Source organism: Porcisia hertigi, chromosome 36, assembly GCF_017918235.1.
Source record: "Porcisia hertigi strain C119 chromosome 36, whole genome shotgun sequence".
NCBI classification, from domain to species: domain Eukaryota; phylum Euglenozoa; class Kinetoplastea; order Trypanosomatida; family Trypanosomatidae; genus Porcisia; species Porcisia hertigi.
Window position 1 is genome coordinate 295049 of NC_090595.1, and position 24218 is coordinate 319266.

Here is a 24218-nt window from a genome sequence, read left to right on the forward strand (position 1 = left end):
CACAACTACGCTTTATCTGTGTATATATGTAAGGTGCGCTATCTTGTTCTACCCCTCTTTTCACTGCTGTGACGCTTCCCCCCCTCCATTCGTTTTAATCGCATTGCTTTGACTTCCATTTTGTCCCCTGTCCTGCGCCCTCCTTCCCACCTCCTCGTAGTCCCCTTTTCGTTCCCGAGACGTGGTGCTTCTTCACCCCCCCCCCTCTTTCCCCTTCCCCTTTTTGCCTTGAATTGGCGTGCGTCTCTCTGTCTGTGGTTTGTCCGCTATCGTCCGCCCTCGCCCCGCTTCTCTTTTTCCAATCCGTTGCCCCCGTTTTCTCTCCCCTCCCCCTCCTCGCTGGAGTCTGACCCGTTCCGTCCCCTTGCTTTGCCCAATCACTTTTGCCCTCTGTGCGCTAGTGTGCCCCCCCCCTCCCCCATCCCTTGCTCTCCACCTCCTTTCCTCCAGAGAGAGATTAGACATGCCCGCTCTCCCGTCCTCCTCTGCCGACCTCATTACGCTGCGTTCCATATCGGGGAAAAGCACACTGTTGACTCCACCCGTCACGCTAGAGACGGTGCTGAGGGTTGCCACTGCACCACCCTTCTCGTTTGCACCGGAGAGCGTCAAAATTTACATCCACGGTCGAATTGTGCACCTCCTCCAGTACCAAAAACAGCACGGCGCTGACTTCTTCCAGATCCCCCTTGATGCCTCCGCGTACGTACCCCCGAGGGCGACGAGCAGGGTTGCGCATTCCGCCTTGCACGCATCAGCGTCTACTTCTGCCTCTGAGCGAAAAGCTGAGGCCCGCTCTGTCATAGTCTATGGAATTCCACAGCGCATCCGAGACACAGCCTCGGCCTCATCCGCACCTTCGCAGGGGCAGGCTCTCCACCCCCCTCCCCCCACCACGGCTGCCCTGAAGTCGATTTTGATTCCCACTTCTCACCGCGTTGAATCACAGACACCACTCGGTAGCCCTCGTGCGACTGCCGCCACGTTGTCTACTCATCATGCGGGGATGCAGGGAGCGTCCTCAACGCATCCAACCTTCAACTCCACGATGGCGAGCCTGAGCACGATCAAGGGCCCTCTGCCATACCCGCACAGTCCTAGTGGTCTCCAGGAGCTTGCTGAAATCTGTGCCGAGATCGACTTGAACGAAGACGACGACTTTCTCGCGCTGCTGCAGGGTGCACCGCAGAAAGTCTACAATCACCCCACCATCTTTTACATGTCAAACATCGTAATGGGCGATTTGGCTGTTCTGGAGGCAGTCATGGAGCAGGTCTCGAGTGTGTCGCCACTCTTCTTCAACTGGATTCTCAAAAACCCGCACAAATTTTTATGCGCTCTGAATCGCAGCGGTGACCGCCCCTTGCAGCAGGTGAAGGAGCAGCTGCGTGTGCTTGCCCTACGAGCCATGGCAGAGCAGATATGCGGTGAGATGCCCTCTCGCCATGTAATGATGCTGGAAGTGAACTCGACGGACGGCTCACCGGACGTGTACCAGGTAGAGGTGCAGGTAGGTGATTTCTCCGACGCGTCAACCTCGAGTGAGTCCCTCATGACAACCGGCTTTGAGACCCGCGATGAAGTGGGGGAAGAGGAGGAGAGTGATAACGAGGAGGGGCACATCTGCATCAAGGAAGAGATGGAGGACAGTGATACGGGTTCGCTGGCATTCGAGATATCCAATGAGGACGGTGGTGTTATTCAAGGAGCGGACGAAGAGGAGGAGGCGAACGAGCCGCATCGCGGCGCCATCATTTTGCCGAGCACCCCAGGAGCTTCTCAGGGACTCTCGTCATCGCAGCCGCCAACGGATGCGGTGCCGTTGGCGAACCTCGCGATCACGCGAGCTTCGCTGCCGTACGACGGTTGGGTGCCCGCCCCCGAGAAGAGTGCTGTGACCCAGGACCGCGGAGTCCCTGCGGCTCCGCCTTCTCCAGTGGGTAGCGTCCCTTTCGGCGGGACTCGCTTCGGTTGTCCTCCTCTTCCTTCAACCCTGCCGGCTGCCGCCAAGTCTGCGCCTCTCGATGAGTCACCCAATGTCGCTCTAGACGCCGCTTCATCACCTCAAGAGAATTATGGCGAGGACGGACGACTGTCGAGTCTGCAGAAGGAGCTGCAGCTAGTCGATTCCTTGATCCAAGTCTGGACCGATGACGTCACGAGCGCCGCCGCGCGGACAGCGCACAGCGCCATTACAGAGCTCCGCCGCAACATTTTCACTGCTTTGAACGACGTCTTTACAGCCTCCAATGGCGCAGTATTCTCCCTGTCTCGGGGCTGCAGGGATGTTCGCCGCCTTTCCCTTCTCGCGTGTCCCTTCTTTTCCAGAGCTGAGGAGTTTTACGTACAGCTGGTCGAAAAGGGTGTGCGCTCGACCGTTTTCGGTGAAGCACCCCAAAGCTCTGTGGCGGCATGGGCGGCTGTGGCCGCCCTGAGTCGCCTTCTCATGTGCGACGTGGACGCTGCGGCTGAGCAGAAGTTGGAGAAGCAGCAGCAAAGTCTACCTCCCCCTCGCGACGTTGGCGTGCTGTGCTCACTGCAGGAGGCCGATCCAGTTTGGGCTTGTCCCGCGCTGCGCTGGGCGACAGCCGAGGGGCCGGAGAAGCTCTTACTGGCTCTGTTGCACCTTTGCCGCCAGCAGCGGGCAGTCGTGCTGTGGTACAGCAGCCACCACGTGATGAAGGCGGTGGGCAAAACGATTCAGCCAATGGCCTACATTTTCGGTGGAACGGAGGAGTCCCAGCAGGCGGTCGCACTCCAGCGTTTAAAACTGACAACCAAAGTTCACAAGGAGGACGAGGTGGCGGACTGCATGCTTACACTATCGCATGCGTTAACGGAGACCGGAACGTTGTCGGACGTCATGCGCCGGGAGTGGTCAACTCTGATGCGCAGTCGCTATCAGCGGTTCGTGATGCCACTCGAGAAAGATCTTCCAACGCCTCATATGACCTCGTATCCGCTGTACGTCTGCGACACGCGGCATGTCTTGCCCCCGAAGGCCAGCGGTGCACGCATTGGCACGGCGTGCGGCGGGATGGGCAGTGCGGCTCGCTGGTGGGCGGGGTACTGCGATGAAAGACATTCCTTTTGCGCTGACAAGTGGTGTCTCGCCATAACGGCGCGGCCGTGGAACGTCGTCACAGCGATGGAGAACGCGGTTGCCGAGGCAACAGCAGAGAGTGTTGCTGTTGTGCTGACAAGTGAGAGGACTGGTGCAGATGCCGTGAACTCGTCTTCTGTCTTACCTCTGCGTGACTGCCTAGAGCACATGTCCTGGATGCCGGTTGACACAGTTGTCGTACCACCGCCAGCGATTGCAGATGCGTTGCAGCCACGCTCAGTCGCGCGACACTCTGCGATTCTTTTTGAACAGGTGTCGGCCCCTTCAGGGACAAGAGATGAGACGGCTGGGGCCTGCCGCCCCTCTGGCGTTGCTGATGGTCATGGTATGTCACCATTTTTCCGCGGTGATGTGCATGTAGTGGATGTGGCTGCGGTGGGCGCAGGGCAGATGCCTGTGCTAAGCCTGGCTGGCGGGGAAGCACTGCCGACGTTCTTGGCAACGGTAGTACGCAACTTCGTCTTGCCTGCCTCAGCACGCGAACCGATCTTCTTACGACACTTGTTTGACGCGTTTGCGAAACATCCGAGTATCCCAGTGGCGGCAGCAGTGCGGGATGCGGCTCTCGCGAACGCGCGCTTGCAGGATGCACCCTGGTTGGTGAGTGAGCACGTTCTTTTCGATTTCGGGGGCACCCTATCCACCTTTCGGGATGCGCGCGCACAGGTAGACGCCGCTGCGGCGGCCCGCAAAAGTGTGGCGACGAAGCTGGCGTCTTGTACCACTCTTGCAGCTGTACCCGCACCAATAGCAGCACCATCGACCGAATTCTCCAAGGAAAACTTTGTGCGTATGCCCAGCGTGCCACTCAGCCAGCGATTGACTACACCACGCCCAGTACCACCAACACAGTGTAGATCGCTTCACCCCACTCTTCGACGGCCACTTGCCCGTGCCCCACTCGTGACCGACGAAGTGGCAAAACGCCAATACGTGCGTACCCACGCCATTGATGAAATGTACGAGATGATGCTGGGGAGTTTGGTTGAACATCGACCAACCGGTGAGGCTGAGGTGTTGGACCACTTGGTGCAGTACGTTGAGGCATCAGAGAATGTGATGCGGGGTCACATTTTTGAGAGGCAAGCCGAGGTCTCCACTGTTGGGGTGCCAAAGATATCCCATGGTGTCACCCCCGATGATCCTGTGGTGAGCGGCAGTAGTCCTCATCGAAAGCCGCAGCCCCCGAGTGGGAGCCGAGGTTCTTTTGCGCGCCGCAAGCAGTGATGTCGGTCATTGTACTTCTTACCTGTCACCCAATTCTCACAGACTGTTGTCTCTTTTCGGAGCCTTTCGCCACTCAGGCTTTTTTTTTGAGAAGGGTGGGGTGGGGTGGGGGGGGGGCAGCGCGTGCTGCTTTCCTCGTCTTTGTGTTTCCGCGCATTTTTTAGGCGGCTGATGTATACTGTTTTTTTTTTCACTTTCTGTCTTGACCATGACGTGGTTTCCCGTTCTCCGACCTCTTTTCTCAAAGAAACAGGTGTCATATTCTCCCAGAGCACTTGTTGTGAGGTGCCGAAGCATTCTCCAGCACTCTTCTCCCCCCTTTTTGACCGTTATTGTTGTCATGAGAATGAGTTTGTTTGCTGTTTGTCATGATCTCCTCCTGCGAAGACTCGCGTCCACCCACAAAACACACCCGCTTGTCACAGCGAATAGATGTCAAGTGCGAGCGGGCTCGCCCAAAGGGGGTGCATACCTACTCCTGGAAAAGCCTCGTAGCAAAGTCTCCTCTGTTGCCCCGCATACAGAAAAGCCATCCAGGAAGGGGTCCTCCCTTCCACAAATGAGACGACACCGTCCCCCCCCCCCCATTAACGAGTTCACACGACGCAAAAGTGTGATCGCTTCTCATGGACACTGTCAAATCGTCCCTGTCTTGGCGTATTCTCCCCACCCCTTTCCACGCTAAGTATTGAGAGGTCAGGGAAGAGCGCGTAGCCCTACACTCCCCCCCCTCAAAAAAAAACACACAAAAAGTAAAAAAACATCAACAACAACAAAGCACACACCACACAGACGAGCCCCAGAGTAGTCTGTTTTTTTGTGTCCATCCAAAATGTGCAGGATATTTTTCACATCCGACATGATGGATTGGTGAGGCCCGGATGCCAAAAGCCTGGCGAGAAAACCCCGAGTCACACCTTCGGGTTCGCTGGACTCTCATGTGGAAGCGTCTGCACGTCGGTTAGTGTAGTGCAGTTGAGAGGTGGCTTGGTGAAAGTTTTCATTCACGGGTGGGGTGGGGTGGGCGGGACGCAGGTCCCTTCGGGGACCTGACCAAGGTCTTTTTCACCTCTTCCTTGAGATGATGCAGCATGCACCTACCCCACGCTCTGTTGGTCTGCGACAAACTCCACCATTTTCATCTCTGGGGAGGGAGGCTCGGCGCATTCCAGCCTGGGGCGCGGGAAAAACGCCGCCGAGGGTCTCCAGCCTCGATGGTGCACAGCATTTTTGAAAAGGAGAGCGAGTAAAGAGAAGCGAGGCGCCGTGCAAGACACACGGCCCGATTCGATAGCCACTGTTTTTTTTTTTCCGCAGAACCAGAGTAGAGCTGTGGTGTGCATCAGATATGAGTGAATGTTAGTCGTAGGCTTTTTTTTTTGGCCGGCTTGTTCACGGCGGCATTACGCGACAGAAAGGCAAGGCAACTACTGTTATTGCTTTGGTGTCGTCGTGCGACCGTGATCTCTCTTCTTTTTGTAGTTTCCTGTCGAGTTTTCTCCCTATTTCACGTGGTGCTCTCTAGTCTCCCTCTCGGTTGATGTGTGCGTGATGACGTTAGTGCGAGCCTACCTGTTAAAAATTTTTTGGGTATCTGTTTTTGCGCTGGTATGCACACACACACACACACAATCGCCTCGAAGGGGAAGTGTCTGGTGGTGTTGTGGAGAATTTTTCTTTTCTTCTTTCTACGAAGGCATATTCTGTTTAGGTTGTATCTCAATATTCTACCGACTGCGCCGAATGAAGCAGTGCGAATGCGTTTTCGGTACTCTTTTGTTTATTTTTCTTGCATGGTTCTGTGGAATTTATCGCTTGGGGCTGCTCCCCCACTTTTTTTTTGGAAACAGCCCTCGGTAAAGCATTCAGGAACGTCGAGATTTGCCTTTCCTCCTCCTCTCCTCTTCTCACCAACCCCAGCAATGGTCTTGGGGGGGGGGCGCTGAAGACCTTTTCCCTTGCATGTATTCATAGCAGTATGAGAGATTTCTCTTGCCGCGAGGATAAAAACGGGCCTTGATTTATTTTGCTTGCCTCTCTTTTTCGTAGCACCAGCAGTATGGTGAGAGAGAGAGGACGGAGGAGGTCTTGCGTGGACGGGGTCACGCTCGTAGTTGAAGTAGGCGCGAGTGGTGCGCTAAGAATGAGAGTAAAGGGTATCTGCTACAGGGGACTAAAATGGCATCCACACATGGGAGGACAAAAGATGAGGTGCGATTCCGGCTAAGTCTCCTGATCATGTCTGCTGCATTTGATCTTCTTTTTTTTTTTCCTGGCGCGGTGTGCACCAATGTACAATATCCCCGCCTTTTTTTTTGGTTCTCGCTCCATTTCGTTTTCGAGATGAGCGGGTGATGCGGTGAGGATGGGGTTTCCTGCCGTGGCCTGGGACCCTCGCCATGCAGGCGGGGCGTTTGGCTGCCTCTTTGTCTCCTTTCTGTTTTTGGATGAGAGTGAGAGGGAGAGGCAGACGACGCGCTAATAAAGCATGCACGAGTTCCTGAAGAGGCTTGTGAAGGCGTTTCAGAACACTGCCTCTTTTCTTTGTTTTGGTGCTGCGCTCTGTCATCATTCTATCATTGGCTCCTATTCCCCACTCGTTGCAACCGATCGCTTCTAACGGTATTGTGTCCTGTTTTCCTTGCCTTGTCTGCTCGCTGGCGAGGCGGATCACATCCAGAGACTGAGTGCATTCCACATATTTCATAAACCGAGGAGGAACCATCGTCCAAGCCACAGCAGCCACGAGCCCGCAAGTACTAAGGGTGTAGAAAAGGACTGCGTTGTCTCTTTTGGGGTCAGTGCCACAGTGTCTTGTGGCAGTGGTCTTCTCTACAGCTTCAGAGGGTTGCTTGCGCGTGCTGATGAAGGCACCGCTCATCCGGTATGTCTGGGGTGGGGAGGGGGCACCGCTGCGCTCTCGCGACTTTCGTTACCTTGCGTTGCAGCTGCGCTTGAAGGGTGGGGGAATCATAGCCGTCGCAGTCGTCGCTTGAGGAAAGACCGCAGTGGGCACCACCTGCTCGTTTTTCTTGCGTGCTGCGTTCTTACCCCTGCACTCCTGTTTGGTCCTTACGTCACTCGCCTCTCGTTTGTGCCTCTCTCTTTTCTCCCCCACTTCGCCCCCATGCCGTTACACAAGCTTATATCTGTCCAGTTTTTGTTTGTTTGTGTGACGTCTTCTTGACTCCCTTCTTTTCGCGGGAGCAGTGCGTCTCTTATCTTGGGCGCTTGTGGCTTTGAAGTTATTCCACCACCACCACAAAGAGAGAGAGGGGAAGGAAGAGGAGGGAGGAGTCATTAACCAGATTGGGTCAACCTTGTTTCTGCCCGCCCTTCCCCCTCTCCCCCCTTCACCCTCTCCCTCTCTCTCCCCCTTCCTCTCTCCCCTCTTTGTACTACAATTCTTTCGAAACTGTGCCTCATGGAATACCCGCACCCACACCCACAGGGAAGTGACCCGAGGTCTTTTTTTTTGTGTGTGTGGGTGGGCAGGCGTGAGTAGACACGCATCTCATAATTTTTTTTTTTAGAGAGTTGGCTTCGTGTACATATGGCTACACTCTGGAGGACTTCCTCACCTCATCCTTTCGCTTCTTGTTTTTTTCTCCTGTTTAGCGGCCGTCATGCTTTATCGTAGGTATACAATTGATGCTTACCGCACCAGTGTCTCTTCGCTTCCAGTAGGCACCCCTCTTGGAGATGCTGGAGGAGACTGTAACTGTGGCCGCGGCTGCCGTGCAAATGAACCTGGTACTCCAGCGGCGGCGGCGGCGGCCTTTGTGACCAACTCTTCTGCTTCAGCTGCATGCTCACTTTCACGGTTTACGCGAGAGAGCAGCGCAGACGTTACACGCGACAGCTCAACACCACGCCGCAACAGTGTGCTGGGCATGGTAACAGGTACTCGCCTTGTCCCGCGCTTCACTCGGCCGTCGACTTCCTTGGTCCCTGCTAAGACCTCCAAGACAAGAGCAAAGTCCGGTGGTCTTTTGCCGAGCGCTGCGGCTGTCATATCCTTGACGGACATCGAGTGCATCTCTGGAATAAATGGCGCCTCGCTCTCTCGAAGAACATCGGCTGCCGGCGTCTCGTCAACCTCGCCGCACTGCAGAACTCGCACACACGTTCGCCTGTCGCATCCCATTCGATCCGCCTCCGCCCCCATTGGCCGCACCGCCACTGCGCCGTCTGTGTTTGTAGACAATACCACTGCTTTTCACTCAAATGTCGGCTCGGGTGAAGCTCGAGGGAAGAACCTCGCGGCCGTGCCCGCTGGCTTGGCAGCCACCGAAAAAGGAAGACTCAAAGTAGCGCGCAGCGTAAGCGCGACGCCGCCGTGCACTTCTGCTTCGTCAGCCACCCATGCCGCTGGCCCCGCCGTCTCTGCGCGTCCGTTGCTGCGACCACATCTCCCTTCACACCGGGGCGAAGGACCATCTGAGCACACACAGGCGCCAGTAGCAAACAGCGCAGGGAATCCTGCAGCGACGCACATACGCCTCACCACTTTTACTCGGCGGGTGGCTAGTGTGACTCAGAAGAAAAGACCGCAGAGCCCGTCAGCAGCGCGCACCGCGCAATTCTCAACATTGAACCCAGCGGCAATAGCTAGCAGCGACGCTTCCCGAGCGCGCCCCGGCACCGTCTCTGGAGTCTCAGCTGGTGCCTCTGTTGGGGCTGCCGCAGGTGTACAGGCTTCTGCTTCACGCCCTACGAGGACTTTTCCTTGTGACTCCTGCGACGTCGAGGGGACAGGCAGCAGTGACGCTGACACAAGTCCTGTCGTACCAGTCCCTCGATCCCCCTACCTCACCAGACCCTCGCTGCCACCGCCACGGTCAGTGAGGCATCGATACTCTCTCCGGGCCTCCCCAGCCTCCCTGAAAAATAGCTCTTCAGCATTCTTTCCGCACCACGAGGAGCACTGCCCCCCGGGCGAAGAAGTCACTGCAACCGGGCACCTCTTCTGCTCTACGCCGAACCTATCCGCGCCCACCGAGAATGCGGGGAGGGCGCCGCGCTGCAGTTCTCGGGACGAAGGCTTCATGAGAAGTGCGAGCATTTCTGGTTTGGAAGGGCCGGGGAATACCCAATCCAGTGACTCAAACGCTACATGCACCGCCGCATGCGAGACGAGGCAGGGCGGCGGGTGCACCTGCGGCCGTGAGACAGACCCCCGCAGGCAGGCTGCGACGAATTCCGCTAGCCCACCGCTGAGCCCAAACACAAGCGAAGCCGATATCCATGCAGTCGGATCCGCTGGTGTGATTGCTCGATTCAAGGAGGTCGGCAACACGTTTCTGCTGCGCGAGGAATTTGGGAGCGCAATCGAGGCCTATACCAAGGCAATCCGGCTTGACCCCACTCAAGAAGCTCTTTGGAGCAACCGTGCGTGTGCGTTCTTGTTGACCTTTCGCTACCTCTCCGCGGTGGCGGATTGCCTTTACTTGCTGCACCTCCACCCAGGGCATACAAACGCGTGTTGGCGAGCTGCCAAGGCCTACGCATCCGCGTACCGGCTGTTGGAGGCAAAGAAGTACTACCAGCTTGCCCAGCAGGCATGTGAGAGGGAAGGCATGTCTGAGAGGCTGACGCCCATCGGTGGCAGAATGCCCCCCTCCTGCTCCATGCCCGCTTGCGGGGTTGACGACAAGACCCATGGTGCCATTGCATCTGGCATAGTGGAAAGCACCGCGCCTATGACTGTCGAGGCCTCATGCCGATGCGACAGCCGTTTTGCGAAGGCGCAGAGGGACTGCCAAGCTATAACGGCCGAGGTGGTGGCGCTGGGGCTGGTGGAGGTCTACTGGAAACATTTGCGCGATGAGCGGTGGGGAGATGCGTTAGAGGCGATGGACAAAGTGCTGGCGTCGCCTTGTTACACAGGACCGACAGCAGTCTCCTGGAGGGCGCTCCGGCTCGAGGCGCTTCTTCACCTTCAGCCAAAGAAGGCGTTGGCCGAGGCCGAGGCTCTGCACCGTGCCTATCCCGATTCTCTGGAGCTTTACCCGGTTTTGGTCAAAGCCATCTTTTACGATATGCACGATGCCGCCGCAACCAATCGGTGTTTGGGTCTCCTGGATGAGGCTTCGAAAAAGCGCCGCGCACAAAACCGCCTCCTGAAGGAGCAAGTACGCTACTGCGCCACGAGGCTGTATGAGGGGGGTTCCACCGACAGGGGGAAGGCCACATTTTTGCAAATAGAAGCGTGGGGCAAGCAGTGTCAACTCAAGGAGGACAGTCGCACTGCGGAGCTGCGCCATACAATTGAGAAGTTCGTGCGATATCGTGACATCGGGAACGCAGCGTACGAGGCCGGTGACTGGGACGCTGCTGCAGCCGCTTACACGCGTTGCCTCGAGACAGACCGCCTGAATAATGCGCTCCTGGCAGCAGTGTACTGCAATCGGACAGCAGTGTACATGCAGGAAGGCCGATGGCAGGACGCGCTTGACGATGCAGGCTCTGCCTTGTCGTTCAATCCACAGCACGCCACGGCGTACGCCAGGCGTGGGCGAGTACAACTGTATTTGCTTGCACACGAGTACAATAGACAGCGCGTCATCTTGGCGAGTCGCTATACAGCTCAATGGAAGGCTGCGATGAAGCAGCGACTGCAGCGCTACGCGGACGCCGCCGTCGCTGATCTGACGCGCGCGGTCAAGCTGTTGCCGACCGTGGGGCATAAGACACAACTGCAGCAGGCACTGGCGCAGCGCCAGGCTATTCAAACCACACTGGAGTCTGCACGCGAGACTTCAAAGGGGCCCAAGCCGTCCTCAGGTGCACCCTCCTCAGAAGGGGCAGGGCCTTTCGGTCAGAGCGCCTATTCGTCGCCCCCTCACACGGCTGCGCAGGGTATTCAGTCGGCGGCGATGCGTGAGATTGTGGGGCAATTGAACCTTCTCGGATTGAGCATCGTCGAGCCATCGGCATGTGGTGAGCTCGGTATCCTTCCAGAGCCAAGGGTGATAGCCAAGGCGTACCGCAATGCGGCGCTTCGGTGGCACCCGGACAAATGGGTGACTGCCACCCCAAACGAACAGCAGCACGCAGAGCGGCAGTTCAAATCGATCTGCATCGCTTATCAGGCGTTGCGGGAGTACACTGCAACAGCGTTGGAAGAAGGTACGCGGAAGGCCACCAGTAGAACATAAGTGCTTGGCGAGGATGCCCAGCGCGCCCTTGAGCAACTGTGCCAAGAAGTGCTGAGCGAGACAGACTAAAAGGGCGCCTCTCCTAGTCTTGCCTACTGGCCATCTTGTGTCTTTTGTGGCTATAGAGCGGCGTGAAAAAAAAAGGGGAAAGACGCTGACTGTGTTTGTATGTGTGCTCATTCTGTCCCGCCTCACCACCGCCATTGTTCCTTTCCAGGTTGGGGTGCGTTTGTCTTCAAAGTTTGGCAGGGTTACTGCTCGACGGTGTAAAAAATCGGCTCCCTTTGGGCACTCAATTTTTATTCGTTGGTGTTCTCACGGCCTCCCGAACACGCGCACGCGCGCGCGTGTGTGTGTGCGTTTTTTTTTTTCAGACACAAGGTGTCGGTTTTGTCCGACATTCCCTTCTTTTTTCTGCTCACCGCCTCACTGTATTGGCTCATTTTTCGCACTTCTTTGATTGTCTGATGTTCTGTGTGTGTGTCTACGATATGCAACCCCTTCGGCCCTGTGTCAGTTCATTGCTCGCTCCTCCTCCTTTACTACGAATACCTCATCACTCTACTTCCACCCTTCCGTCGCTTTTTGTCCACTTTTTTTTTCGTGTTACAGTTTAGCCGGCGCGCGCGTGTGTGTGTGTGTGTGTGTGGTTTTGCTCTTTCCCCTTTCCCCTCCCCTCCCCCTTTGGTGAATGCGACTCTTTTGTTCAGCGCGTGGGCGAGCATTATATTTTTCGAGGGAGGCGGATTTGCGTTCTGTACAATTTTTATTTTTCATCTCGACACATTGGCTTTGTTTCGTCGTTTCCGTTCCAGCGGTTTTTGGCGTCGCGATCCTCTCTCTGTGTATGTGTGCGTGTGTGTCACCGTGTCGGTGCTTTATACCGACAACGTGGAGAGCATTCTAGAACAGGGGACAAAAGGAAAGTGGATGGCTTTTGCCCTCTCCCTCATTTTCTTCCCTCCCCTTCCCCCTCCCCTCCCTACGTCCCCCTCCCCCCACTTCCTTTCAAAAATACACCGCCGTTTTTTTTTTCCTTTGTACGTGAGTACCGTTTTGATCCAGGGAGTTGCGGCAAAGACCCTCTTTCTGGTTTGTGCGTCTTTTTTTGTTTTTGTTTGCGATTCTGGACAGAAAATAGAGGAGTAGTGGGCTACGAAGTCGGCAATGTGTCATGATGGGTTCTGTCCTTCATTTTGCGTTGCGTTCTCTGACTCGAGGCCCGCGACGCTCAATGTTGGGCATCCCACGCTTAATGACGTCTTGGGTTACTCACACCCGCTCCTCGACTCCCCTTTAGTATCCCCGACAGGTTAGATACCTTAAAGCCGCGCACCCTTGACTGCGCGGCCGATCCTCCTCCCCCTCTCTCTCTCTCTCTCGCATCGCCTTTTTGATTCTCTATTCTTTTTTTTCTCTCGCGCATTTCTCGACCCCCTCCCCCCCCCTCCCACGTGCACACACACACACACACACACAGATCAACTGTTTCACACATCCGCTTTTTTTTTGTTCAACAACGCGCTTAGCCCCATTCCACAGATTTTTTTCTGTTTCATTTACATCAAGACTAAGCGGAGTGACGATGTCGACTGACAGCGATTCCTTTAGCACATACATTGATCACCTCATTCTCATCTTGGCAGCTCGCTTTCATGCGCCGCTGGAAGTGTCCGCTGAGGAGCTGCTGTCCACCGGAGTGAACTTGTCAGCTGAGGCACAATGCTCGTGGGAGTTGGTTGCCCAGGCCGTGCAGCAGGCACTCCGAGCCCCTCAAACTCCAGAGGAGCGCATTTTTGTGCGCCAGGTAGACACACACCACTTCTCGGCGTCAGTCTGCAGGGAGAGGGCACGCTATGTGCAATGGCAGCTGCAGGAGAGCCGGCGTTGTCGCCGAGCGAAAAGGTCGCTTTCGCGACTCCCAACTGAGACCTCAGCGGCTTTGGCCAACACAAAGTCGGCTAGCTCCGCGACTGCCAGAGCCGCTGGCGAGCCCGATAGTGTGACACCCAACTCTCTTCCCAAGGGCATCGGTGCTATATACGCTCTGGTGCGCAAGTCGTTGCCGTCGACGTTGGGTGACTCTGGGAGCGATGACGACGAGGATGCTCAGACGCCAGCGCCGGCGGTGCTGTCGGTTGCACCCGCCACGGAGCCATTGTCGTTGGCAGGTGTCAGAGATGTGTTCTTGCGCACCCCGGCAGAACAAGAGCGCGATGAGCTAGTCGCCCGGGCACGGGATGAGTTTCTGACTCGGGTGCAGGAGCTGCAATCTGTGTACTACGACAAGTATCACCGCTGGATGGACGTCCCATCAAGCATCTTGGATCCTCCTCCCGCGTTGAACAAGGTACCGAGCACGAACGGCGACGCTGCTCCGTTAGAGACCGTGGCGGCGCGGCGCAACTCTGAGAACGAGCGGGCAGCGCTGACGGATATCATCGCTGCAACAGCGCCACTACCGCCTTCTCATAGCGCAGAGGCCAAACACATCAACAGGAGTGGCGTCGCTGAGCGCACCGACGGGCCCGAAACGATTGCCTCCATGCTCCGCCAGATGCAACTACGACGCCCTTTGCGCCCTTCCGCAGTCTCAGATGACTTGCTGGAGAGCATGTACGGCATGCGCGCCGAGTCGGAAGAGGCCCCAAAGCGCTGGAGCGGCACTAATGGCTTGCGCAGCTTCCCCTTTACGACCTCTCCCGACACCTCTGCTGCGAGCGTTGGTGCTTCTGCTGACACCAAATTCGGGAACACTGCGGCCATGGCGCTGTCATCACCCCAAAGCTCCTCATCAGTAGCGGCTATCCCAAAGGAGACGGCGCCCCCAGCGAGCCGCCGCGGCCGTTGGCAGACAGTGGAGTACGACGACGACGACGGTGAGGATTAGCGCACCGTGAAGAAAAAAATTGCCCTCGTTTGTATTTCTATTTTTTACCCACACGCTTGGGCTTTTTTGTGACAGTCAGTCGGTCGCGCTTATCGTCAATGGAATAGAGCCGAGTACTTCACTGGAAAACAAAAGAGATGCGCATCGCTGCGTATGGAAAGCGCTTCTTGCGTTTACCTTTTCAATTTAACTTGTGCACCTTTCTCTGGCAAGGTCTGCGAAGCTACATATCGATTGTTGCGCCGCTGGTGACACACACACACACACACGCACGCACGCGCAGATGATGATGGTGCAAACGCTGGCACATCTCTAAACGTGCCTTCGGTGTCCTTCCCTGGTTTTGTTTTTCATTTCTTTTTTGTTGCTTGTCGGCTCAAGACCCTTGTCTCCTTCCTCGTTCTAGGGTCTACACGCGTCTGTTTAAGCGTTTCTCCGCTCAGCCGCTATCGGATCTTCCCGTTCTGTTTGATTTTTTTCTGCCTCTTTCGTTAGACTTCAGCGCGTACCCCCGTTTGCCCTTCACACGCCCCCCTCCCCCCACACACAAAGCCAATGAAGTGCCTCAATAATTCGCTGCCGCTCATTTTTCCTTCCATCTGCTGAAGGGGAGGGGGGGGGGACACGCACAAGGCATCTTTCTTCTTCACGCTAACTTGATTCTTCCTGATGTATTATAGGATGTGCTGGGGTTGACTGTCATGTGCACGCTCTGGTTTGAGTTTCATCATTCGTCCGACTGAGGTAGTGTACGTGTTTGTCGGTTTTGTGCGTGTGTGTGTGTGTGTGTGTGTGGTACCCACCAACTTGGAGGTTAGTGCCAGCCAAGAGTGAGGTAGCCTCTCCACCTGTATCATAGAAAAGGCTTCTGCAGTGGAAAAGATGAAGTTGTCCAGGGACCGTCTTTTTTTAATAAAAAATCTGCATGCCACACTGTTTGACACAAAGGAGTTGAGGGAAAGGAGAAAAGCTCGACTTCAGATGTCGAGGGTGTGTCTGGGTCCCGAGTGTCAAAAGGCGATGGGAGCGTTGTGCCAGCTCGGCGCCACAGGCGTTGCTTCACTGAGCGAAGAGATTGGAAATGGAGGGGTTGTGGGTGGCCTGCTTACGAATCCTCACCTGTGTTGTTTTTGTCGACACCGCCATTCACAGTGCACCGGCGCGTGCGTATACCAGCGCTTTGTAGACGCTCTGGCAAAAGCGGCGCTACTTGTCACTCATGACGGGCACGGGGGGAGGACTGTGAGCTCTCTGTGAGTGCGTGGGCAGCCAACAAGGGAGGCAGGGGGGGGGGTTGACCAGCATACACGTGGGCGCAAACAAGAGAGAAGCTCAATCATCGTTCTCTCAACGAGAATCCAACGCCCTCTTGACACCCCCCTGTTCTCGTCTCCTTTGCCTGCCCATCTTTTTTCTCTTGTTCTCCCCTGTTTCACCGGATGCTTCTCCTTGCGTAATTGAGTAATCCGTACTCAAACCTGCATTAGAGGTACCATTGTCTTTCTCTCTTTCTCCCCCCCTCTGGGTACACCACCGACAAACATCGATGTGTAGTCACGCGTTCCTCTTCTGTTGCTGTGCGCGTGGGTCCTCTCCAATTTTGAGGTGACATTCTCCACGCAACAACACAATCAAAGGCGTCGGCAAAAGAGGGGGGGGGAGGAGGAGGGAGAGTGAGAAGACCATAGGTCGGCATTGTATCATCACCCTGGGGTTCCTGTGGGTTTGCGTTTCAGTGGGGCGAGTCCTCAAGGCATTGTGTGATGCTAGAGTGACACGCCAAGTGCCATGTCGACCGCCCCTATCCCCACCCCCCTTCTCCATTCTGTCTTACGTACCATCCTTATATATTTTTTTCACTCACATCGCATATTCTCCCCCATCACACACACTCGCGTACATCAAAGGCGGTGCATTGATGCACACTGGGATCATTTTGAGGATATAGCCTCTCACGCATAGAGACGATACATTGTGCTTCATTCTGGGAAAATATCTGACGGTATTCACCCCCCCCCCCCATTTGCAAAGCCTCACACGTCTAAACTGTTCTAGTCTACGTCTGCGTTGGTGCTTTTTTTTTTGGTGCATAGATCGCTCATGCGTCGTCCAGGTGTGCAGTATTGGACACCAACTAGATCGGTACACAGCCACCCGCGCTCGTTTACCCCGCCAGGCTCTCCACTGGTGTCGCACAGCTCCGCGGCGGACTGCAACATCTTGAGGGAGGATGCCATACCCTCGCTGAGGTCGATTTCGTCCCCACCTCTGGTACAAACTTCAGTGTCGCCGCCGCCGCCGTCGTCCACCCCGGGGTGCTGCAGCCTCGAGTGCGAGGACGCGAGTCGCAACATGCCAAGTGCGCATCCTCAGGCAAAGCTACCGCAGCGAAAAAAAGAGGTGACCGCTCTCGAAGCTCCTTTCACTCGAGAACGTGTTGATAATGCCACGTCACTGAACGCTGCTCAAGCATCACTGCAGCGTGAACAATCGCTGCGCGTCACGGCAGAGCAGGAGCGACGGGTCGTTCAGGCGGAATGCAAGCAGTTGCGCAATGTACTTCGGGCACTCCTCGCTCAGTCGCCAGGCAACAACAGCGCCGGATCATCATCGCTGACGGTTCCCGTCTGCCTCTACGAGTCTGCGCGTCACCTGCTTTTGCGGTGTGAGAAGGCGTTTGCGGAGTTGAGGGCGCTCCAGCTGCGCGCAACCGACCCCGCTTGCCTTGAACTACTACGCCGGTATGATATTCCTGTTCTCGATGACATCCCACCTGCGTGGCCCCCGGGGACTCCGCCGCGCGGCGGGAAAGGGAAACGTCTACACGAACCTGCCGCTGTGCGCGTTGTCGGTAACTCGCACACCACACCCTTTGCATCGAAGCGGGTGGTCGCTGGCGTTACACAAGCCCCAAGGGAGGGCAGGCACACTGGGGTGGACACGTCCGCGCCAACCATTGTGTCGGCCAACACACCGTGCGGCCCGAGTGCGGCAACGCGGGAGAACTGTGAGGTTACTGCTCCCCTTGATGCATCACGGGGGCAGCCTGGAGAGGGACACATACTCCCAGTCGACACCTCTTCAAATGGCAAAGGCGAGGTTGATCGCAGAGGAGAAATCATCAGCGCTGACACTCGTCGTCGGCCACGGCCCGTCATCCTGAGTCCGCCGCCGCCATCACAGGACTTTACCACCACCGAAACGGCTCCGCCCTGGACGGGTCCGATGCACAAGTTTCCTGGGATATCGACCGCTCTCGACGCCTTACCACTGGAGCCGCATCACATAAGGGACGACATGCAGTCCGGTGAAATGGGACAAGAGGATAGGGCCCGCGACGCGGATCGGCTTCTCCGGCGAATGGCAGAGGAGGTGGCAACGCTGGCCGCGAGCCAAGGACTCCGCACTCCATCTGAAGTGGCAGCGCTGTGTCGCCTCCGCGGCTTGCCCTATATCGATGCTGTGTTCCTACCTGTGCTGGAGACTCTTGCCTTGGACGACGTTTCCCAGTACGGCGGCTACGATCCAGAGCGTGCTTCTCCTTTGGTGGTGCAGTGGCGACCTCGTAGTGCCATCCTGCCCCCTGGTAGAAGAGCAGAACTGTCGACGAGCGCCTGCATCGATCCAAACATGCTAGACTGCGGCCCACTGGGCGACTTTGGTGTTGCTGCCGCCTTCGCCGCACTTGCCGAGGCTACTGGTGCCGTGACTAGCGTGCTCGCCAGCACAACAGCCGAGGACGAGGACAACGGCCTCTACTCAGTTTGGTTGTGTGTTCGTGGCTGGTGGATGTGCGTCACGGTCGACTCGTTTCTGCCGTGCGTCGTGAAGCAGGACGGATCCGTTGCCCTGTATGGATGCCGCAGCACGCCTGTGTACGACCTCTGGCCTTCAATTTGCGAGAAGGCGCTTGCCAAGGTTCTGCGTGGCTACCGCTCCCTCTCCAGCCTGACGGCAGAGACCGTCGTGGGCCACTTTACGGGTGGACCCGTCGAGTATTGGGACTGGTGGCACAAGTCCAGTGTTGCCGCGCTGGAGGAGATGGAGGCAGTTCTCAACACCAACGCACGCGGTGCAGGAGTAGTACTACTCTCCACGTTTCCAGAGTCTGCCCTAGACGACACCTCCCCGAAACCGATAGGAAAATCGAAGGCGCATTCGGCCTACCTGCGTCTTGGGCTGCGTCCCGGTACTTCGTACCGCGTACTGGCTGTGGCCGATAACGAGGAAGGTGAACCGATAGTTCTTGTACGCAACTGGACGCGACAGCACATGCAACGTCTGGGCGGTCCGATAGGCTCGTCCTTTGGTCGCGATCCCGGCGTCGCCGGCGGTACCGGTCGCGATACCCCCCCGCGGGGAGAGACCAACAATTGGGTTGCTGCTGCAGAGGGGCGGTCGGCAAGGCGGTCCTCGCAGTTCACTGTCGCTGCAGATCACGGCGGCTCGTGTATATGGCTTAATTATGCCAAAGAAGTGTTGCCCTACTTCGACAGCTGCCACGTGTGCTTTGATTGCCGCCGTTACCACGACCTTCGTGTTCCGATCGTGTTTTTCGGTCATCGCCCAGGGATTCCAGCGCAGCTGGTTCGCGTACGGGTTCAGGAAAGCCCTGCGCGGGTAGACCCCGCAGGGCGGCGCTGCCCCGCGCGACTGTGGATAGGGCTGCATCAGCCACGCACAAGTGTTTCCACCAGTGATGCAGCTTCCACTGATTTTCCGTGGGGGCTGAAGTTGACGCTCGTGGGCCAGGAGGAGGCACCGGCGCCTTTCGGGGTAGAGGATGGTGGTATGCGTTCGGCACGCCGCTCGTACCTCTTGTCCGAGTCTTTCTTGGGCGAGCCACAGGTGCTGCCAGCGGTGTGGATGTATTTGGAACTGGAGTCAGTCGCGGAAGGTGTGCCTCATCTCTTTGGAGAGGTGAAGGATGAGGGCACCGCGGCAGCGAGGACAACAGCCGAGTTCTTTGTGGTCCCACAGATCGAACGCATCGTCGAGATGGACAGGGTGTGCGGCGACGGCGATGACCATACTGTGGTCTCCCTGGGTTGTGGCGCACTTGGCACCGCCACAACGTCCGTCGTGGCGGTCTTGACAGAGAACAGGGACTCGGTGTTGGTGGACGTTGTCGACGCGCCTGAGGAGCTGCGCGCTGCCATGTATCACGACGTGTTGGATCGGATCGACTTGTCGGATTGCCAACTAGCACGGGGAAGCGGCCAGCGCCCCACATCCGGTCTGCCACGGTCAGACACGGCTGCAGAGCCGGGGGAGGTGCGCTGCCAGCTGAATGGGCGCGACATGCGGATGTTTTCATGGTGATCATTGAGCAGATCCCCGTGGAGAAAAGCGGGCCTGTGGGGAAGAGACGTAGTCGAAGGCGATGCCGACAGAAAAGAGAGAGACTGCATGTACTGCTCCTCCCTTGATGGTATGCGGCGTGTGGTGGCATCGCTTGTGGGTGCGATGCCTCATTTCGACCAGAACTGTGCCGCTTGCCGTTTTCCCCTCCCCTGTTCTCGTTGTAAATCCTTCGAGTTTTTTTAATTACCGTTTTACTCTAGAAAAAAAAACGGGGGGGGGGGGCTCGGGGTGATCACAATCCGGGGTGCGATGAGAACAACCTTTACAACGATCACGGACTCCCACCCACGCTGGGAGAGAGAAGGTAGGGTGCCAGAAAAAAAACAGGAAAATCGTTCACACATGGGTTTGAAACGACAGGGACTGCGGTCCCGGGCGTGGGGGAGGGGGCAGGGTGTCGGTGAGGAGTCTTCTCTCTCAACAAAGGCTCACCCACTACAGCTTGTGTTCTCTATCCAGTGTGCCTCGAAACCGGTGCCTCTTGCACAGGTGTTTGGATTTGTAACACGGATGAGCACTTTCTCCTCTCCCCTTCACGAGGGACTCTTCATTTGGCAAGCTTCTCCCCCCCCTCCCGGCTGCTGCTTTTTGCTCTGCTGTAGTGTTCATTCTCAGGCGCACATATATATTGGTGTGTAGAGAGAAATGGACGCTGGAATCATCGCTAGCGGTTTGCAGAGCTTTGGAAAGGGCCTCATTTGTGGCTGCCTAAAAAAAACCCAGAGGGGTAGTCGCTCCCCCCCCAAAAAAAAGAGGAAGGGGGGAGGGAGCGGGCATACCATGTCGAGCCGCTTCACATGTTGTGCAGGTTGCGGTGGCTTTCTCCGGAGTCCTAGGGCTCGTGAGGGCGGTGGTACGGTGTAGCTCGATGCTGTGTTTACCCAAGCGGTCATGTTCATCTTTCGTCTCTCACTTTTGGCCGCCCATGTCCCCGGTTGTTAGGCGTACGGCCGCTTCACATGTGCGTAGCGTCACACTGACGTGTGAAAGAGCGGTCGCGTTTCCCTCAGCTCACAACGTAACGGCAGAAATTCCAAGAACGACTCGAGTGGTCCCCCTTTTGCCCCCTTACGCGGGTGGGCGACCGTTTGTGTACTCGGAAGAGCATTCGACCAGAGGGGCACACCATCGCCTGGATGGGTTTGTGCGGGTCCGAGTGTCGTCGGCGGCCTTGGCCACGTGTAGATGTTCTGCTTGTTTCGAGCCACCTTTTAAAAAAATCTTTTGATGCTACGCAGTTTATTGTTTACCTTCAGCCCTCTACGTTTCCACACCCCTCCTCCTCCTCTTTTATGCTTTGCACCCTAATCGGCTCCCTTGGGAGGCACATGCAGAGCTGTTGCCTTACGTGTACCCCCTTGGGGAGCTACCGGCAGTGTCACATACACGCTCATCATCTCCCCGACTGATCCAAAATCTGCAATTTAAACTTACACAAACACCTAGAGACATACTCACACGCCTAGGGAATACACAAGGAGTTAATGGGCAGGGCTGTGCTCCCCCCCGGTCTCCACCCGTCTCCTTCATTCGCCATTCTTTTCTCTTTGGTTCTTTTCGCGTTATTCTTGTCCCTCTCCTGCTCCTTGCGCCTCTCTGCTCGCACCAACAATAAATCGACTAGGGGGTGTGCACACTTCTTTGCGCCCTGCTTCCTCCAGGTTCTTACATTGGTAGAACATAGATTTCTTTTTGTTTCTTCTCTCACCAGATGTGGCGTATGCGCACATAATTCTGTGTTTCCGCACATCGACACACACGCACAATTGATAAAACAGTCAACTCAACCCCCTCCCCCCTCACACACACACACATTCTCTTTCCCCTCTCCTTATCCTTGCAGAGCCCTCCACCTTGACCAGCCGGTTTCCTCACGACGCGCCCCGCCCCGCCGCCGAATGGGGCGAGACAAGCCGCCGCCGGCTCTACGCTTTGCTCGTCAGTGGACACTGCCGTCTAGTGCGGCGGGTGATGCTGGCTTTATTCTTGAATATCCCCCACGGCACACGGAGTCTATTTCGCCACTAAGAGACTGTCGTGCGTCGCTGACACCATCCCCCAGCAGGTCCTCGAGACGATACCCGCTGGAGGGGTCGTTGGTCTTCGGTTCACCATCTCCTTTGCCGCCCACGGCGGTTTCCGCATGCGCTTCGCAAGGGGCCACCGCCCACGGCGATGCCTCTCTGCAGCTGTCATTGTGTCCTGCACCAGCGGGTGAGCTGGGAAAAGGTTCCGCTGCGAACTCGGCTCAACCGGCGGGATCGGCGAATGACAGGGAGGGCATGCTGTTCTGGCGCCGCCAAGCGCAGCGCTTGAAGGAGTCTTGCATTGTGCTCGAGGACGAGCTCAATACGGTTTACCGCTCCCTCGCCCAGGGTAGTGCAGGTGGCTCTCTTGCACTGGCGGTGGGTAGTCAAGTCTCTTCGGTGGCGGTTGGAGGTGCCAGCCTTTCATACGAGGCAGTCTTGCAGGAGCGCAACGTGGCGCGGCTGGAGTTGGCCCGGGAAAAGGAGAAGAATTTCCTCCTGCGCCACCGCCTGCGGGAGACGGAGGCGGAACTGGATCAGCTGCACCCCGCACACGCGCGTGGCGCAGAGAAGCATCGCATCGGCAATGAATCACTGCGAGTACGGTCTTCTAGCAACCCTGCCTGGAGGGTCAGGCGAGGCCCTTCGCAGCAACGCTGCTTTTGCGGTCGTTCCAGCTCAAACTTTCGCTCTTCGACACAATCGGCACCTCACGCGCGTAGCTCGGCGACTTCCCCGCTTTCTCCCAGCAGCACACGGCTGCATATATCTTCTTCTGTTCGACAGGAGCAGCCGACACGGCCAGCGCCCAAGCCTCTGTCGGTGTCTTCTACCCGATGCAGCGAAGACAATAGAGCGTCCCGGTCTTCGACAGCCTCGGTGTCATCCTCGGTGCGCCAGGAGGTCGACCACCGAGCCCTCACGGCGTCTGCTGAGGCTCCAGCACCTTTCACAAGATTCCATGGCCACGGCATGCACTCGCCCTCAAAACCAACCCCGCAATCGTCACAGGATCACCAAGGGGAAGCGCGCAAATTGCTCACATCGCTGCTAAGCGCGCGTTCTCCTCCTCAAAACAACGGCCACCCGGCTGTGTGGCGGAAGAGCTCAGCTGGGTCTCATGACACAGGACTGGGGTGCTACCCTACTCTTATCGGTTTTCCTCGGCACGTATTCCGCAGTGGTCTTTTCAGTCCAGCTGTTCCCCCCCAGGGAAGAAGAACAGGAGAGTCGGAGTTTGACGTGTGTTCTGGCCCATAAGGCAGCGGGGTCTTGTCCCGCCACTAGTGGCCACCGACTGCACTCGGCCACCTGACCACATGCAATGTATCGATGTTGACGATGAGAACACATGGGCCACTCTTCTCCACACGTACGTTTCAATACCTCCGTGGGACGCCGTTGGTGATGCGAGAGCTATGCAGCCCCGTGGTACTTGCTCGCGCTGCACTGTCACGGAAGGGGGAGAGTGCCTTGGGGAGGATACGCAAAGTGGAGAGTGGCCTCTGTGGCAGCCACACGGGACACACACACACACACTGGCAGGGTGGGTGCGCGTAGAAAGAGACGGCGTTACTCGGTTCACACGCGTCGCCTTCAAGGTCTACTTCTGCTTTTTGGTCATTCGGGAGGGTTCGCTGCGTTGGTTGTCCACGGGCCGTGATGAGGTGACTCCCTTTCCGTGTGTGCAAGTTGCACCCGTTCTTGTGTGTGTGTGTGGGGGGGGGGGGGGGGGAGGGGGGGTCACCATTACTACCGACAGTGAAGGAAATCACGCGGTGGCGAGTGTCGAGGTGGTTGGCGGCGCAAGCGCGCGTAGGTACTGTAGCACCATGATCAGGGCAAGCGACATCGTCAAGAAACAAGAACACGCACCCGTCCGTTAAAAGACGGGCGTCTGTGACGAGTATTCGGATGCCCCCCCCCTCCAATAACACGCTTGCGGTTTAAAGAGAGGTGACGTGGTGCTGAGGTCCAGCTCCACGTGGTAAGGCGAGGCCACTGAGCTCCACATGAATAGTAACAGTCAGCGGCCACCACTGTCGTGTGTGTGTGTGGGGTGGGGGGGGGTAAGGCGGAAGCTTTCACCGAGAAGGGTGAGAAGCCGGTACTGCGTGTGTGTGTGTGTGTCCACAACGGTCTATTTCCACCCCACGCGTTCTTGCACTAGTGCTGCTTCGCTTGTGTTGGGGTTTTGGCGTCTCGCCTTTATCCGCCACCGTATGATCAATGCTGCACATTTTCTCGCATGTTTTTCAATCCCTTTCGTCTGCTCTATGCGATATCCTCTTTTTTCAATGCTGCACTAGACGAACTGACCCACACCCACACCCACACCCACACACCCACACCCACACACCCACACACACACACCCACACACACACACACACACACACACCCACACACACACACACACACACACACC

At 56.8% G+C, this 24218-nt stretch overlaps 5 protein-coding genes across 5 annotated transcripts; all 5 read left to right on the top strand.

Moving 5' to 3' along the window:
* Nucleotides 1–463: 463 nt before the first annotated feature.
* Nucleotides 464–4351, top strand: JKF63_00069 (uncharacterized protein; the record flags this gene model as incomplete). Its single annotated transcript, XM_067896122.1, has 1 exon — nt 464–4351. The coding sequence occupies one exon, from the start codon at nt 464–466 to the stop codon at nt 4349–4351; it is 3888 nt and encodes a 1295-aa protein (XP_067752279.1).
* Nucleotides 4352–8244: 3893 nt separating this feature from the next.
* JKF63_00070 (uncharacterized protein) lies at nt 8245–11511 on the top strand (the record flags this gene model as incomplete). The annotated part of the gene is made up of 1 exon (XM_067896123.1): nt 8245–11511. One exon carries the CDS (start codon nt 8245–8247, stop codon nt 11509–11511), a length of 3267 nt encoding a protein of 1088 aa, XP_067752280.1.
* A 1585-nt stretch (nt 11512–13096) lies between these two features.
* Nucleotides 13097–14401, top strand: JKF63_00071 (uncharacterized protein; the record flags this gene model as incomplete). Its single annotated transcript, XM_067896124.1, has 1 exon — nt 13097–14401. One exon carries the CDS (start codon nt 13097–13099, stop codon nt 14399–14401), a length of 1305 nt encoding a protein of 434 aa, XP_067752281.1.
* Nucleotides 14402–16501: 2100 nt separating this feature from the next.
* JKF63_00072 (uncharacterized protein) lies at nt 16502–19723 on the top strand (the record flags this gene model as incomplete). Its single annotated transcript, XM_067896125.1, has 1 exon — nt 16502–19723. The coding sequence occupies one exon, from the start codon at nt 16502–16504 to the stop codon at nt 19721–19723; it is 3222 nt and encodes a 1073-aa protein (XP_067752282.1).
* Nucleotides 19724–21663: 1940 nt separating this feature from the next.
* Nucleotides 21664–23678, top strand: JKF63_00073 (uncharacterized protein; the record flags this gene model as incomplete). Its single annotated transcript, XM_067896126.1, has 2 exons — nt 21664–23027; nt 23165–23678. 2 exons carry the CDS (start codon nt 21664–21666, stop codon nt 23676–23678), a joined length of 1878 nt encoding a protein of 625 aa, XP_067752283.1.
* Nucleotides 23679–24218: the final 540 nt, after the last annotated feature.